The sequence below is a fragment of the Prunus dulcis genome, chromosome 5, assembly GCF_902201215.1.
Source record: "Prunus dulcis chromosome 5, ALMONDv2, whole genome shotgun sequence".
NCBI classification, from domain to species: domain Eukaryota; kingdom Viridiplantae; phylum Streptophyta; class Magnoliopsida; order Rosales; family Rosaceae; genus Prunus; species Prunus dulcis.
In genome coordinates, this window is record NC_047654.1 from 12,585,079 (window position 1) to 12,602,100 (window position 17,022).

The 17,022-nt window shown below is 37.9% G+C and overlaps 3 protein-coding genes across 3 annotated transcripts; 1 reads left to right on the top strand and 2 right to left on the bottom strand.

Annotated features, from left to right (window-relative positions):
- The first annotated feature begins 869 nt into the window (after positions 1–869).
- LOC117628357 (ATP-dependent Clp protease ATP-binding subunit ClpA homolog CD4B, chloroplastic) lies at positions 870–6,769 on the top strand. Its single transcript, XM_034360785.1, has 10 exons — positions 870–1,248; positions 2,017–2,595; positions 3,097–3,212; positions 3,300–3,422; positions 3,529–3,714; positions 3,898–4,113; positions 4,294–4,511; positions 4,797–4,872; positions 4,966–5,055; positions 5,287–6,769. The coding sequence occupies exons 2-10, from the start codon at positions 2,034–2,036 to the stop codon at positions 6,463–6,465; spliced, it is 2,766 nt and encodes a 921-aa protein (XP_034216676.1). The 5' UTR covers positions 870–1,248; positions 2,017–2,033; the 3' UTR covers positions 6,466–6,769.
- A 111-nt stretch (positions 6,770–6,880) lies between these two features.
- On the bottom strand, positions 6,881–11,951 carry LOC117628654 (dual specificity protein phosphatase PHS1). Its single transcript, XM_034361149.1, has 11 exons — positions 11,592–11,951; positions 11,317–11,394; positions 10,971–11,113; positions 10,656–10,860; positions 10,364–10,540; positions 10,071–10,231; positions 8,477–9,551; positions 8,221–8,367; positions 7,908–8,135; positions 7,568–7,725; positions 6,881–7,445 (listed from the first exon to the last, which is right to left on the bottom strand). Exons 1-11 carry the CDS (start codon positions 11,643–11,645, stop codon positions 7,085–7,087), a joined length of 2,787 nt encoding a protein of 928 aa, XP_034217040.1. The 5' UTR covers positions 11,646–11,951; the 3' UTR covers positions 6,881–7,084.
- Positions 11,952–13,029: 1,078 nt separating this feature from the next.
- LOC117627076 (serine carboxypeptidase-like 45) lies at positions 13,030–16,316 on the bottom strand. The gene is made up of 10 exons (XM_034358981.1): positions 15,710–16,316; positions 15,491–15,592; positions 15,285–15,380; positions 14,842–14,934; positions 14,659–14,738; positions 14,289–14,570; positions 14,069–14,193; positions 13,818–13,910; positions 13,582–13,699; positions 13,030–13,387 (listed from the first exon to the last, which is right to left on the bottom strand). Exons 1-10 carry the CDS (start codon positions 15,978–15,980, stop codon positions 13,238–13,240), a joined length of 1,410 nt encoding a protein of 469 aa, XP_034214872.1. The 5' UTR covers positions 15,981–16,316; the 3' UTR covers positions 13,030–13,237.
- Between the last annotated feature and the right edge of the window lie 706 nt (positions 16,317–17,022).

Sequence of the window (17,022 nt, forward strand, 5' to 3'; positions counted from 1 at the left end):
AAAAGGCCTAACACTGCACTGCCTGATATTTTTACATGTACAAACAATCAAACCCATCCTAATCATAGGACTTTGTCAAAGAGAGGCCCTCCAAATTCCCCCTTTTAAATTTAAAAATTCTAATTTTCCATTGCAATATTTACCCTATTTATATTTAAATTCATAGAAAATAATAAAGTTTTCAAACATTCTCAACTTTAAACTCAATTTCAAACATTACACTTGCAATTTTGATATCGATTTGTCACAACCTACATGAATATGAGATTTGTCTAACACCATCTAACTCTTGACATTTGAACTTTTTCTCTTCGAAATTAAAAGATATCTCAAGTTTGAATCTAGTTAGTCAAGGCAGTGGGTTGTCCCCTTACATCCATGTTCAAATCCCCCCTTATTTGTAGATTAATTAGAGTAATTTAGACTCAATTTTGAATGTTTATTAAAGAAAATTATATTGTCAGTGAGGTATAAAGCTTAGTTGGTTGAGCTCTTTCATTTTCGTCTATTTAGACAGAGGTATGAACCTCCTAAACACCGAGTGAATATTTGTGTAAACCTCCCTACTTAATTCCCAATATTAAAAATAAAAAAATAAAAAACCATATTACATTAAAAAAAAAATTGGAGTGTAAATTACATTGCGACAAAAAGAAAAAAAGAAAGAGAGAAAAACATTTGAGCAATTGTTCTCGTGTACGGCTGTGTTGCAACTTACAATAGAGACGTATTCATAAAACATATTCACGCACCCGCAATATTTATGGCGAATGAAGAGGCAGCGTAGTAGGGGTAAAATTGTCATCCAGCGAAATATCTCCGGGGCAAGATATGGACTGCGCTAACATTCACATTGACATACAGATAAGACCGGTGGGTCCGGTCGGAGCCATAATCTCACACTTTAGACTACGTGTCGTAATATATTGCCGTTGATCAATCGCGGATGTAGGAAGCGGTGTCTTGTAGCTAATCATGTACGGGACGGTGCATGAACGGTGATGGAGCCTCATACGGAAGAGAAAAGGCTAAGAGATAGATTTATCGATTTATAGAGAGGGCGAGAAAGAAAGAGAGAGAGAGAGAGAGAGAGAGCTTCTCTTAAGACCACACCTATCTCTTCCTCTTCGGCCGACCATAGAATACTAAGAATAGGGTCTCTCTCTTCTCTCTGAAGAAAGACCCTGTCTCTCTTTCTGAAAATTTCATTTTATTTAATTGAAAGTTTATCCAAATAAGGGGTTTTAGGTGAGCTTTCATTTCAATTTGTCACCCTTTTGATTTGGTTGCTTCTGCGTACAAAAGTTAGGGTTTTTACTTTTGCTTCTGCCTTTTTGGATTCTGGGTTTTCCCCTTTCTAATCGGTTGTTCTTACCTTTATCGAATGGAATTGTTATTGATTCGCAAGTTTCGAATTTGTTGATGTTATTGTGATGATTGCTGGGTTTATAAAATTGATATGTTATTTTGACTTTGAGCTTGCGTTTAACTCTTTGCTCCCTATAATCTGGGTATCTAATGTTAAAGGTTGTGTCTCAGAGCTTTGTTGGTCTGGTTTAATCTGTGTTTTTGGTGGTCTATATAGGGCTTGTAGTTTATTTGATATTTAATGGTTGCTTTGTTTCTGAAATTTTCTAAGTTACGTAGTTTGCCAATATAAGCTCTTCGATAACTACTTCTAACTGTTGTTGGATTGATTTTTGTGCTTGCTTAATCATTTCTATGCTGGTTTTGGGAGGCAAAAAACACAATTTATGTTTTCTTGATAGCGAGAGATAAGAGTGGGAAAGGATTTCACATTTTTATAATTATTATTGAGGAAGTTTGTACTGTATGTTCTATGTTGATGGGAGTCATACACTTGTTGCTGGCTGAATATTGATGTATACATTTGAGTACCATGATGTTTGTATTGAAACTAACTGCTAAGTTATTGGTGAATTTTTTTTCTTGATTTTTTATCACTCTGAATATTCGAATTGGCAACTAAATAAGTTTGATTGTTGCTGAATGCAGACTGCTAAGTTGATATCATGGCTAGAGTTCTGGTTCAGTCAACTAATATTCCTGGTGTGGTTGCTGGGAGAAGGCTTGGTCAATCTAAAGGGTCGGGAAATGCCAAAAGGACAGTCAAGATGTGTTGTACTTTACGAGCACCTGGATTGAGAATAAGCAGTTTCTCAGGACTCCGTAGTGTTAATGCTTTAGATATTATGGCGAAACCTGGGCAAGACTTTTATTCCAGGATGGGAGTTGCAATCACTTCCCGTCGAAAGGCTAGCAGATGTGTGCCTAAAGCCATGTTTGAGCGCTTCACAGAAAAAGCAATTAAAGTAATTATGCTTGCACAAGAGGAAGCAAGGCGACTTGGTCACAATTTTGTTGGCACAGAGCAGATACTTTTGGGTCTTATCGGTGAAGGAACTGGCATTGCTGCCAAGGTCCTTAAGTCCATGGGAATTAATCTTAAAGATGCACGTGTTGAAGTGGAGAAGATAATTGGAAGGGGTAGTGGATTTGTTGCAGTTGAAATTCCATTCACTCCTCGTGCGAAGCGAGTTTTGGAGCTGTCACTGGAGGAAGCTCGCCAACTTGGTAACTTTCTTTCTCCTTCTCATATTCTCTAAATGCCTTGAGAACATAGATAGAAACTAATAAGAAAACATCTATTTTCTCGTTGAAAGGCATCTTATTTTTATGTACTGGGTTTGTGGGGTAACTCTGACGTGTATACCTTAGTAGATGTGGCAATGTATATGGACTGTTTGGTATTAAACATTAATATCCTTGTGGAGTTAACCAATATTTAAAGGGTCCTTGCATGAAATTGAAGACAAATGTAGTGTTATTGAAAGAAACATTGCAAGATATGAATACATTTGAATATTAGTAGCATAGACTTGGTTGACTGGATGAATCCATGCAACCCCTTTTGAATTCATTGTGCGTTTAGGTTCTTTTCTTTCTTTCCTATGTATTCCCTGTTTCTTGGTCACCCTTTTTTATCTCTATGCAAATTGATAAGTGTTTACTTCTCTGTAACAGTTTACATTCATTTTTGTGTTAACTAAAGGGACAATAAATGATAAATTTCAGGCCATAACTATATTGGATCCGAGCACTTGCTTCTGGGCTTACTTCGGGAGGGTGAGGGTGTAGCAGCTCGTGTTCTTGAAAATTTAGGTGCTGACCCTAGTAACATTCGCACACAGGCAAGCATGTCATCCTTCTTTGGTTATTCTTCTTGAATAAATTCATCATCAGAAAGTAACCATGAAAAACTTTGTTGGTGTGGGCAGGTTATCCGTATGGTGGGTGAGAGCACAGAGGCTGTTGGTGCCGGTGTTGGAGGAGGAAGCAGTGGTAATAAGATGCCGACTCTAGAAGAATATGGGACCAATTTAACTAAGCTAGCAGAGGAGGTGAGTTTGAACTTCCCGAGATCCCTTATTTTATGTAGTAGCATGTGCTCCGATTTTTTTTTTGTTTGAAGGCCTGTTTTTAAGATATTTTTTCTTAAATTCACAGGGTAAGTTGGATCCCGTTGTTGGAAGACAACCACAAATTGAACGTGTTGTGCAAATTTTGGGTAGGCGGACTAAGAATAATCCCTGCCTTATTGGAGAACCTGGTGTTGGGAAGACTGCAATTGCAGAAGGCCTTGCTCAACGGATTGCAACTGGTGATGTTCCTGAAACCATAGAGGGAAAGAAGGTGCGTGAGAGTTTATTTGTAATTTTCAGCAATATTATATGTAACATTATGTGTGTGCATAACATCCAGGCTTAATATGGTCGCCTTGTTTGGAAAGTTTCCTCTATTTCAATGCCTCTAGTTACATTTTGGAAAACAATGCAATAATACATTTGACCTTTTCCCCACCTTGCCACTCTTTAGGTTATAACACTGGATATGGGTCTTCTTGTTGCTGGTACAAAGTACCGTGGAGAGTTTGAGGAAAGATTAAAGAAGCTCATGGAGGAAATTAAACAAAGTGACGAGATAATTTTGTTTATTGATGAGGTGCACACTTTAATTGGAGCGGGAGCAGCAGAAGGGGCAATTGATGCCGCAAATATATTAAAACCAGCTCTTGCAAGAGGTGAACTGCAGGTAATTTTGAAAAAGTGATAGAAAGAATATAACCATTGTTTCTATTTTTGTTATGAACTGAAATCAATTTGGCTGCGCTATTGTAAATTATAAAATATTATATATGTGGAGCCACATTAGAATAGCTTACTGCTCTTTACATTTGGATCCAACTAGTTAGTTTAATTTTTATTGGTGTAGTGCATTGGTGCCACAACTCTTGATGAATACAGAAAGCACATAGAGAAAGATCCAGCCTTGGAAAGGCGTTTCCAACCAGTCAAAGTTCCTGAACCAACTGTGGATGAAACCATTCAGATTTTGAGAGGACTTCGAGAGCGATACGAGATTCACCACAAGCTCCGCTACACTGATGAAGCCCTGGTATCTGCTGCACAGCTATCATACCAGTATATCAGGTAGGCATCCCTCCTTCTGTGTTCAATGTAATGCTGGATGGATGCTGCTGTTTATTCAAAATGGTTAAATGTTGGTAGTGTTTTGATGAATGAAAATGTCCTTTGGTTATTGCTTTCCTTCCTCTGGATAATGGCTGATGTCCATTTATGGAAATTATTTACTTTTTACTTTTTTTATTATAAATTTTTTGTTTTTGTTTTTCTAATGGTGCTGGCGACCTGTTTGTTTCCTTATGCGTTATAATTGAATAATGTTGTTCTCATTGATGGCTGTGTATACTTCAGTGATCGCTTTCTGCCTGATAAAGCAATTGACTTGATTGATGAAGCTGGTTCTCGAGTTCGTCTTCGTCATGCACAGGTATGACCTCACTTTCTGGTTTGGATAGCCACTTGTCTTTTTAATCCCTGGGATTTCTGGTGTTGACTGGGGAATACTTTATGTTCTATGCAGCTACCTGAAGAAGCTAGAGAGCTTGAGAAAGAACGGAGGCAGATCACTAAGGAGAAGGATGAGGCTGTTAGAAGCCAAGACTTTGAAAAGGTACACAATTCTGTTGCTGAAGCGCTTTGCATTGGTATGCATGCTAGATTTCTAAACAACCAAATCAAATGTTAGGGTTGTCAATAGAAGTTGCTACTAGAAATATTTTATAAAATTTCAGGTGCTTTCTAGAGTGAAATTGATATCAGAGTTAATGAGTAGACTGTCAAATAATGTCTTATGTTAGTATGAAAGCTTTCATCAATTAAGCTAACAGAAAATTTTGGACAGGCTGGGGAATTACGTGACAGAGAAAAGGACCTTTCGGCACAGATCTCAGCTGTTGTTGATAAAGGCAAGGAGATGAGTAAGGCAGAGAGTGAGGCAGGAGATGTAGGTCCTCTCGTGACTGAAGTGGATATTCAACATATTGTGTCCTCCTGGACTGGCATTCCAGTTGAGAAGGTGTCAACTGATGAATCGGACCGCCTCCTCAAGATGGAAGAAACCCTCCATACGCGAGTCATTGGTCAGGATGAAGCAGTCAAGGCTATTAGTCGTGCTATTCGCCGCGCTCGTGTTGGACTGAAGAATCCTAATCGTCCTATTGCTAGTTTCATCTTTTCTGGTCCAACTGGTGTTGGGAAATCTGAGCTTGCAAAAGCTTTGGCTGCTTACTACTTTGGTTCTGAAGAAGCCATGATTCGGCTTGATATGAGTGAGTTCATGGAAAGACACACTGTTTCCAAGCTCATTGGTTCTCCCCCAGGTTATGTTGGTTACACTGAGGGAGGTCAGCTGACTGAAGCCGTTCGACGACGTCCTTACACAGTGGTGCTTTTTGATGAGATTGAGAAGGCTCATCCCGATGTCTTCAACATGATGCTTCAAATACTTGAGGATGGAAGATTGACTGACAGCAAGGGCAGAACTGTGGATTTCAAGAATACACTTCTGATAATGACGTCTAATGTTGGAAGCAGTGTAATTGAGAAAGGAGGCCGTCGTATAGGATTTGACCTTGATTACGATGAGAAGGATAGCAGTTACAATAGAATTAAGAGCTTGGTGACAGAGGAACTGAAACAGTACTTTAGACCAGAGTTCTTGAATAGGTTGGACGAAATGATTGTCTTCCGACAGCTCACTAAGCTGGAGGTAAAGGAAATAGCAGATATAATGCTCAAGGAGGTTTTTGAGAGGTTGAGGGTTAAAGAGATAGAGCTTCAAGTGACAGAGAGGTTTAGGGATAGAGTGGTTGACGAAGGATACAACCCAAGTTATGGAGCAAGGCCTCTAAGAAGAGCCATAATGAGACTTTTGGAGGACAGCATGGCTGAGAAGATGCTTGCAAGGGAGATCAAAGAAGGCGACTCGGTTATCGTGGATGTCGATTCTGATGGCAATGTGACTGTGCTCAATGGTAGCAGTGGTTCTCCCGAGTCTTTGCCCGAGGCAATCCCAGTTTGAAAGTTAACATAGCCGCTTTTGTTAATCTTCTGCCAATATGTTTGTATTTTTTTCATTTGCGCTTTGCAATTGAACAGTCTACTCCAAAAAGGACTAGTTGGTAGCGGTAATTGAAAGCTGTTTGTTTAATGGTTGACTTGACTGTTCAAGGCTGTACCAGTTTATACAGAAGAATAGCATGCATAGTTCAGTCACAAATGGTAGGGTTAGTACTTTTTTCTTTTAGATCCCTCCTGTGGTGAAATTAGTGTTGGGAATGCTAGTATTTCTAATAAAGAATTTTAACACATTCATGTTGTTTTAACTCTATAATTTTATCCTTGGGTTGTTCTTAAGTTCTATGCTGTTCATTAGTCATATAGTAGCTCATGTTTAACATCAGTTATTAACGAAGTCATTTTTGACAAAAAGGGCATGGCAAATTAACTTTATATCTCTAAATTCTGAGAATCTATTTATGATACATTTAAACTTGAAGCCCGGATGTGCAAAAACCCACCGCACAATTCCTTGATTACAAGACACTTCTACAATCTCTCTATGTATCTACAAGATTGATCGACCACATTCTGAAACTAATAGTCCACCTTATAGAAATAAAAAAGCAGCTTGGACATCTCTAATCTTCCACATCTGAATGAGAATGCCTCTGTTTAGGGCTGACGCTTCCACCTCGACTCATTTTTAATGCAGTCAAAGCCTTTTGTATTTCCATTGTCATTGCACTATCCACGCTACCTGATGATAGTTTCTTGTGTGATTTCTGCAAATGAAGCTTAAGTGAACTGCTACTCAGACCTGCATTCACCCCACAGATAGGGCAAACTTTCATCGTTGGCTTCCGCTGTTGCCATTCCATGGAAACTTTCCCATGAAGTTTCTTGTCCAGATCCAATAGGACTTTTGCAAAACCATCATTGGGTTGCGCTCGGCGATGAACTTGTTTTAGAGAATTCCATGCTTCTAATAGAGTGCGGTTCCTGCACCATAGAAAGATTATTTACCAAAATATTTCCTAAAGTAATCTTGTTGAAATCACATTTCACAGAAGAAAAAGAATATCCAAGGTTGGCTGATGCCAGAGGTTGTGGATTCTACTTACTTTCTGAGCATTAGGTATGCAAGCACCAGCGTGGCACTTCTGCTTCTCCCCTCGAAGCAATGGACCAGAACCTTCCCTCCTATTTGTTCAACATGATCAATAAAACTGATAGCTTCATCAAAGATGCCGCTGATGTTTGAATCGTCATTGTCGCATATCTGTTCAAAGGGAATGGGTAGTTTAATCAGGACAATGCAGGTGCAAAAAAATATGACGAAAACAATACATGGAGAGTTGGGGATCCATGTTCAACAAAGACTTTCATCTTAATGGAGGTGGTTGGAGATGCGTGCATTAAGAACATAGATGAAATATGTTCACATATGAGAAAGAAACTCACAGAAAAGTTTTTGTACTCGAATAGATCAGGAAACTGTGAATCTGATTGTCCAATTTCATTGGAACACAAACACAATATATGAGTAATTCCTAAGCGTTGCAGGGTGAATACAGATCGTGCAGCCAGGGCCCCGCCGATGAACAGGCAACTTGTGATTGGAGATGGCCTCTCTGTGTTTGCAGCCCCAGATATCAATGCAATCCTCTCAAGTATGTGCTCAAGTCTGACCTGTTATTTGTAGATACAATGATGGTTAAAGGAAGAGAAAAGGAAAGGAGACAGACACACACAGAGAGTGGAATGCAAAGATTACCTTCAATTCATAAGCATCAACAACACCGTTATTGTCACTACCCTCAAAAAACCCAGCATTAAAATTGTTCTCCTGGCAGAGTTTGATAGCATCGCTCTTTAACATTTCATTCCACTGTTCCAATTCTTTGTTTGATTCTGCATCGACCTGAGCATTGTAATGTTAAAGTTTAAGAAGAATTATGCATTAAAAAAAGGACTTTCTGTCTCATCATCTGCAGTATAACACAAAGTTTTTGTTTAAGTAAATTTCTAACCTTGGCATATTTATGGAAGTCCCGGAGCTTTGCTGTCAAACGCAGACTACGGAGGGGCTCTGCACTCCCTTTAGAGAACCTCCCATGCCAACTATCCCGTGACATGGGAGAGCACAAGTCGGAGCTTTCTTTATTTCCCGAATATGAAGACCTTGGAGCAGTTCTCTGCAATTCAGAATCACTATCTGGATGGTTCTCATTGATAAGTCGGTCCTTGCTTGGTGAAAAAGAGAAATTAACACTTCCAGAAGCAAGCGAGGGCGACTCAGGAACTGCCAAATCCTCTTTGTCAGACTCCCCTGAAGATATTTTATCTATAATATTAAAAAATATTCGTAGCAAGTTCTCCAGTTTTTGGTGAAGCGTGAGTAAGAATATATGGAAGCCTTGTAGGTCCCTAAGAGCAGTTCGGAATCCATTACGGAACTCTTGAACAACTGAAGTCCTTTCATAAACTGCTCGTGTATCAGATGCATCAATGTCTTGTAAAGGAGGACGTCCTAGTTTCCCTAATGTTATGTCATGTAACACATTAGAGGAGTACTCGGAACTATTGAGTAGTAACTCAACCAGCCTAGGATAAATTTCCTGGTCATTTGCACGTTTTCCAGCAGGAGGCCGACGGGGAACACCAGAGTCAATAGCCACAATTGGAAAATCAGATAAAATTGAATCATCTGATAGTTGACTCTTTATGGATCTTGGTGACTCTATAATATCTGAAAGATCAGAGGTCTGTGATACCAGTCCTGAATTATGGGCACTCAGTTTGCTATCTACTGAAGTTGCCCTTCTATCCTTATGAAGACCTCTGATCACTCTTGGTTTGTATCGCTTGATTGCAGAATCGAAGGCTTCCTCCAATCTGTCCATGTTTGCAAAAGTCGTTTTGTCAGCCAACAATAGATTTGCAGAATTTCCACGCCATCTGAGCTGACGGCAAGGAAGCCTATCTTCATTTCTGATGACAAGATCCAACATCAGGATCCTACCAAGAGCAGCTGCTGTTTTTTCCGCAGTTTCCTTTGACTCAAATACATTTGAGCTTTCAAGTAAAGGAGATCCATGAACATAGCTACAAAGATAAAAGTTTTGGTTTCAGTAACACCATATAAAAGATTCAGTTATCTACTGGGAAGCATTTTCTAGTGCTGCACATGATGGAACATCATGCTCATTAATTTGCTATTATGAGTATTGTGGAAGGGGCCATTGAACATGTTCTAGAATATCAGGGTAACATTTTAACTTCATGTGTTATGACCAGCAATCAATAGAAACTTCTTTACATGCTCTAACTAGTCATGTGCATGTAGGTAACAATCTGGTAGAGCCTACGGAAATACTGAGTCAAATGACCATGTACTTCTCAACAATAGTGGATAAGGCAAATAAGCTCCAGCAAAATACCCTTATCATTTATGCAGGCCGATATAGTAGAATAACATATAAAAGATGATATGAAAATTGACTAGTCTATCCCTACGCCATAAAAAAATTAGGCACTAAATGGTGAAAGAAGCCAGTATATTTTATGCTGCAGGATTAACTCATTTACATTGAAAAAACAGAAACACTAAGATTGTAGTTAGACCTCATAAGCAAAAGGCATCGGCTAAGTTCAAGAGCTTCCAAAAGTTCTGAACATGTCATTTCGCCACATTCATCCCCTTCTGAACTTGCTACATCTCTTGCCTTCTCTGCAGCTTCCTTCATCTGGAGCCACTCCGAGCTACAATTATGAATGACTCTGGCCTACAATACCCAACAGACAAAATATACATATTATGGTGTTGGCAAGAGTGGAAAATGACTCCACATCAAGCGCTAGAAAGCCTAACGAACAGGACAAGTTATAATATGATTGCAGGAGTGACAAGTTACAACCTGTGGAATTCGAACTCCAAGGCACTTTGCAAATTCATAACCAAGACGTTCAGATTGTGTGGCCATCCTTGACGACGATATCTTTATAACAGCTACCGCTTCCTTAGGAATAGCATCTTCAATCCCTGGCTGGTTGAATAGGGCAAAGAAGACAACTCCCCCCGAATTCACAGTGACCTATATGCACACAACTGAAGAGATGACGAGGCAGCAGATAAGAATATAATCAATGATGCATGTATTTCTTCTTTGCATGATATTCCATGTACTATATTTAAAGGAGATTGCACACCTCAAGTGCTTTATTCATTTCATCCTCAGAATTGTCATTGCTGCTACTATGTTCAGTGTGATGAAGCGAAGAAAGTCTATCCCAGGAGAAAGAACTTGACTCAATGTCCAATGTAGCAGCTTTACCAAGTCTTTCCCAGAGATTGACTTCTGTGGTTTGCTCGGTAGGCAGATGATCTGCCCAGTCACCAACAGATTCTCCTGCACTGAATAGCAACCATGATGACTACAATGCAACATCGAAAATTTCCTCTTACAGCAATTTAACCACATTTCAATGCACATAAACACAAGATAACAAAAAGTTGAAACAAACCTAAAAGGCATACTGTTAAACCTCGGAAGGCTGTGGGGGAAGCCAGAGGAATGATATCGGGAACTCCGCTTACGAACCAATTCCAGCCATTGCGTGATTCTATACGCAGGCCCTGCGGCAATGTCACCCAACATATACAAGACCTGCATTGCCAATACACCCTATCCATGTTTAGTTTCATCTTTGTTTGTCTAAAAAAATACAGTCACTATCTGTCTTTCTGTGGAAAATTAATACAAAACACCCGCATTCCAAGGAACCTAACTATACAAAAACATAATGCCCATTTGTTCTTTCCTCTTTCTGGTTTTAAAGAAAGAATCAAAATCATATAAAAGTTACTAACCCGGGAAGTGACTGTGAGAGGCAAAGGGGCCTCAGGCTCGTCAGATCCAGGGTCCAACTCCTTGTCTTCCCCTTTGTCCTGCAATTTCAACATATAAACAACAATATGAAATCAGATACCCCAATCTGTTTCACTTGTTCAAAAGTCAATAAAAGCTGCTTAATTTATGTAACGCAAAGAAAACCCAGATCCCAAAAGCTGAAAAATGCATGAGATTTTAATTATTTGGGTTTAAACAAGAAGGAAAAACAATTAAAGGGAACGGAGGACAATACCTGGACCTGCAGAGGGTTGATGATGGCAGGCTCCTGGCTTTGCTCTTTTGCCATAATGTTTATTTTTGGGATGTTGGGGTTTCTTTAGAAAAATAAAAATAATGGGAGGGTACCACTCTCTGTCTGTCCTCAAAGCCAGTTGGAGGGAGAGAGAAAAAACTGTACAGGCTAAGTATATAAACTCAAAAATATAAAAAGCAGTTCACTTTTTTAAGGAACAAAGAAAGTGCGAGAGAGTTGGAAGTTGGCGCCTATTCAGTTTTGCTCTTTTGAAAACTGAAAACTATACGGTGTAGAGATATAGTAGTGGGTAGGTAGGCAAGTGGGGGTCCTTTTTTCGGGCCTAAAACTTGTTATGAAATGGAGGTTGCTGGTTTTTGGTCTGAAACTGAACGATGGGGCTTTGGGAATTGGTTGTTGTTGTTGTTGCTTCAATTCAAGCTATAATGATGATGATGAGGATGAGAATCACTCTCTTTTGCTTTGGCTTTCTTTTGTTTAATCAGACTCTGTTTATATAAGTATATAATAATTGTATAACGCTTGAGACCCACTGATATTTTAAATTTTTTTTTCCTGAAGAGATCCACTGATTGTTTGATAATTTAGTTAGAGTGCTGTTAAACGAACTTTAAAATTAACTGAATACACTCTATGATTTAAGTACATCATAATATTTTAATTAAAATATAAAATTAACTAAGTACACCCTATAAAACTACCAAAAATACTCTTGGTATACCCTAATACTTGTAGCATTATTTTATAGTTGATTTTCAGCTTGATTTTTTTAATAGTGTTTATAAATCTTTGCCTTTTCATTTGGATTTATGCTTCTACTAAAACTGTTGACACTTTTTTTGCAATTCCAAGTTCTTGCAATCACCACATCTTTCGTTAAAAACACAATAAGACAAGGAATCTCTTGATTAGGGTTGAATATGGTTAGTATGGTGTACTTATTAAAATTATATTTATTTCACAATTCCATATATCCTTTTTGGTCATTTTATATTAGGGTAAATCAGTAATTCAATATATACTTTTATAGTAAGATGTACTCAGTTAATTTTAAGGTTCGTTTAACAGCACTATTTAATTATTATGTGTACTTTGTTTGTCTAGATCTCCAACGGGTGTTTTCTTTTTGGGAAGCACTAATTGAAAAAGAAATGAGTTTAATTTTCTGAGGAAAACTTGTCATTGAAGTGGTGGGGTGGTCTTGGGACCAAACAAGAAGAAAGAAAAATGGTTATACCCAATAAACAAGTTTGGACGGATGATTAATGTTGTGTTAAAATTGATGTTAAACATCTTTACCAGAAAAACATGTTGAAAATTGTCTGTATGGCAGTGATTAGAGCTTGCATTTAGTATATCCTCTCCTAAGTCAAGGTCAGAAAAGAGTTTTTGTGAATCAATGATTCAGTCAAATCAATTGGAGAAACAAGAAGCCTTTGAACTTTACAAAAAATTTCCAACCCGAAGAGTCTTTTACATTTACAAAAGCCAGAAAACAAAACACACACACACACACACAAAACTCCCTCTTTTTCTTCTTGCAAATTGAAAGAAACTCTTCAGCAGCCATGTATGGCACAGCATATTTACTTGCAAACTCAATCACTATGGACCTAAAGAATGTATCAGAAAACTTCAGGCAGAGGCCTGCCTTCCAGAAATGACTTGAAAAGCCTGAGTGATCTCTCAGGCTGTGAGAAAGGAGCTTCATGAGAGGCACCTCTGATGGTGGCAAATGAAAGTATGTTACCATACACTTGGGTCCACCCACCAACCTGGACAGAACCAATAGAAATCATATGAAACCAGATTTAAGTTTATATCTCTCCATCTAATGGCAGACAAACTCATCACAAATAAAATCTTAGAATGAGAAAAAAAGAAAGGAAAAGAAAAGGCTGATCAGAAATTTAAAGATAAAGATATGAAATGAATGTGCTATGCATAATCATTAAGCATTGCAATATACCTGCTTTCCCTCGAACCAAACTCTGTAAGGGACAGTGGTGTTCAATCCCAACTCCCTTGCCAATCTATAGACCAAGGTGCGGCTTCCCGTCAATGGAATTACAGAATCCTGATCTCCACTGAATTGAGAAATTTTATGAGTTTTACTTTTATACCAGTTACAAGTATCTATATATCATTCAAGAATAATAATTTGATTTGAGATCATGCAAGAAGTGTATTTCCAGTTACAAGTACCTGTAAACTAACACCGGGATTCCGGCCTTGACAAGTGATCCAACTAATGAGATTGTAGGTATTTCCAGGTTGAGCACTTGATAGTCCAAAATGCTAGTATCAACATGAAATTTCAGTTAGTGACTGAAAAGATTGTATATTTTATAAATTTTAAATAATAGACCCACATATCACTTTTGATAAGTTGGTTCTTATTGTTCTAAACAAGCATTGCTTCATATGTATTTAATCTTCAGAAAGAAAATAATTACTTGCTGCAAACATCCCATCTGCGAACTCCGACAAGCCTAGCATGTAGAGCCTTTTGCACGTCTTTCCGGTTCAAATAATTCACAATTTTGTCTTCAACACATACATCTATCCTCTCAGTCATTTGCTGTCACATATATGAAGAGTTCAGATATGTAACACCAAAAAACGAAAAAAAGAAAAGGCATACCATAAGTTAAAGGGAAGAGAAGGCTTACTTACATTGGGGCTTATAACCTTTGATTGTGAGAGCACAGATGAAATGCAGACATCAAGTGTAACATCATACTTGTCCACAAATTTACTGGTTTCTCTGCTCACTTGGCTCATAACTTTTGAACAAGAAGGCGAAACTGAGTCTCTATAGTACTCACTCACATATCGCGAATAGTTACAAACAGAAGTGAACATGTTGTATGTTGAATCTGATATTAGTCCATGAGACCAGAAGAACTCAGCTCTTGAGTTGAAGTCAGTGGAAAATTCTAGAACAGGATTTCCCAGCTGCAGTGAGAGAGAATACATATAAAATATTTTCCTTTTATGTTTTTTTGGTCAGTCAAAATCCAAACTTTATTAAAGTTCTACTCACAGCAATTCCTTTTAGACTGAACAACTTTTCCTTTCTGTTAATTTCAACCATAAGATTTGCAAGTTGTGGAATGTAGTGACCTGGAATTAATAATAAGCAGCAACAAAATGATAATAAGAAAAAGGATGAAACAGGAAATTAAAAAGCATTTCTCAACCAGTCAACTTATATTTACAAAGGTACCTGCATAACTTTCTCCTGTTAGAAACAAATCCCTGTGCTTGTACTGGGGGAACTTGTTGAACCAGCGTTGCAAGAACACAAGATTGTCCCTTGCTTAAGAAATCAAATGCAGACACAAAATTCAAATATTCCATAAGTTCTAAATTCAGAATTTAGGAAAAAAAAGAAAAAGAAGAGAGATTAAAAAGCGCTTGTTAATATACTGGTGACTGTTAATAGTTTTGAACCCTCCATTGGAACTTTGGAAGTGCAAAACAAAAGTTACACTGTTGTAGTGTGAAAAATGAAACACTGCTTAAATGTCACTTCTTGAAAAGTCTAAGCAAACTTTAATATGTAGTCCACTGGGCAAACCATAATTTTTCAAAAGGGAGAAAAGTAGAAAGCAAGAAACAAAAGGATGAACATGTATTTGGAACTGATGAGAACATAAATATATATACCTGTTGCTTCATCATCCACTGACACATAGGAGGAGCTTGATTTAGAATAAGAGAACCCCACTCCAACTGGTGTCTCTAAATACAACATATTTGCCTCTGCAATATCAAATGAAAATGAAAATATAAATTGCCAAATCATGCAGCAACTATTTTCTTTTTCTTTTTTGGCTGGCCAGTGACCACAGCTAATATATTTATGGCATTACCTCTGTTCCAGCTGTACTCATTCCTAACCAGGACCTCACCATCTGGTCTAAAAGGTCCATTTTCAGAAAATGCCCCTACCCCAAGAGAAGAACAACCAGGTCCTACATGAAACAGAAAATTACACATCAATTGATGATGCTTCTCAGTTCTTTCCTACATTTCTCACATACATATATCTATTTGATTTACATTGAAGCAATTAAGGGGAGTTAACAGACCTCCATTCAACCAGAGGACCAAAGGCTTTGAAGCTGGATTTATTTCTGCTTCAACAAAGTAGTAAAATAGAGCTTTATGCTTCTGATCATCCACAGTAATATAACCTGAGAAATGTTGAAAGCCCACATGGGGTTGGCCTGGAAGCCTAGTTATGTTGTGATCAGGATGATGAGAAGAAGAAGAAGAAGACTCAACCTCCATGGAAAACCAGAGATGAAGCACAACTACTGCAGCCATTGCCATGGTCTTCCATGTTCGAGAAGAATACATGGTTTCAGAAGTGAGGAGGGGAAGATGAATACAACTAGACAAGGCACTTGGAGAGAAAGAGAGCCTTGCTTAAATGTTGCTCAGTGGAGGGCATGGAGAGGGAGAGAGTAGGGCACTATATCAATGGCATACCTTGTTTTTTATTATCATTACCATTCTAGCTTTTTGCTTGCAGGCCTGAAAATGGTGTTGAAAAATATGGATGAGAGACACAATGACTATAGTGAGTCTGGTGTGCGCCTATTTGGGCTGGCTGAGTCAACAGCACAAGGGTTGCTTTATTAGAGCTTTGAATTAATTCTTAGAAATTTCAGTTTTGTTGTTTCTGTAGTATGCTTCCTTTTCAACAAAGTAACAAATTTGAACATGATCCGTGGAAAGTGGCTTTTACAAAGATTACTTTCCATCTCAGAAATTGCGTGGAAATGGCATCTATTTTTATTTATCTAATTTCACTTCTGCATATTCCTGATATTAGTATAAGTCTTTCTTTGACAGCATCATCATGATTCATGAGGGGTATTGGCAGTTGAGCTTTGCAGTTCCTTTTTGGTTTTCCCAAAAATGGCTTGATGGTTTTCCCAAAAATGGCTTGATTGATTAACTTTTCTTGATCTCCAAGTACAATCCCATATCTAGTTTTATAATTCATAGAAGATCTGGAAATTGATAGACTGACTGTTTACTATTAGAAAACAAAACCCTGCATATTGGTTTTGACTGGCAAATCTTTTTTAAAATTTACACCCGCAACATGATCATCTGTAATCAAGCTGTGTTGGATGGATACAGAAATTTTAAAAATTTTGAGTGGAGATTTAATTAGCAAGAGCTCTTAAACATTTTCTTTATGTATTTATCTGGAGATGAATTTGTTCTCTTTGACCTTTTTGTCAAAAAGGGTTTTCTTATAATAATCATATTGTTTTCACTTTTCTAATGTTTTCATTTACTTTTCATATATATTGATATTTATATTTCTCAGAAGGCAGGTCCACAAGGCAACACAACACATGTTCCCCATCATAGCTTCAGAACAAGA

Excerpts from the sequence above, each read along its gene's own strand:
- LOC117628357 (XM_034360785.1), top strand. The coding sequence starts at position 2,034 with ATGGCTAGAGTTCTGGTTCAGTCAACTAATATTCCTGGTGTGGTTGCT. Across the intron at positions 2,596-3,096 it reads GGAGGAAGCTCGCCAACTTG|GCCATAACTATATTGGATCC; the intron begins GTAACTTTCTTT and ends GATAAATTTCAG. Across the intron at positions 3,715-3,897 it reads AAACCATAGAGGGAAAGAAG|GTTATAACACTGGATATGGG; the intron begins GTGCGTGAGAGT and ends GCCACTCTTTAG.
- LOC117628654 (XM_034361149.1), bottom strand. The coding sequence starts at position 11,645 with ATGGCAAAAGAGCAAAGCCAGGAGCCTGCCATCATCAACCCTCTGCAG. Across the intron at positions 10,861-10,970 it reads TTTAACAGTATGCCTTTTAG|TGCAGGAGAATCTGTTGGTG; the intron begins GTTTGTTTCAAC and ends GTTGCTATTCAG. Across the intron at positions 10,232-10,363 it reads TTGGAGTTCGAATTCCACAG|GCCAGAGTCATTCATAATTG; the intron begins GTTGTAACTTGT and ends TGGGTATTGTAG.
- LOC117627076 (XM_034358981.1), bottom strand. The coding sequence starts at position 15,980 with ATGTATTCTTCTCGAACATGGAAGACCATGGCAATGGCTGCAGTAGTT. Across the intron at positions 15,381-15,490 it reads TGAGTACAGCTGGAACAGAG|AGGCAAATATGTTGTATTTA; the intron begins GTAATGCCATAA and ends TTGATATTGCAG. Across the intron at positions 14,194-14,288 it reads CAAAGGTTATAAGCCCCAAT|CAAATGACTGAGAGGATAGA; the intron begins GTAAGTAAGCCT and ends TATATGTGACAG.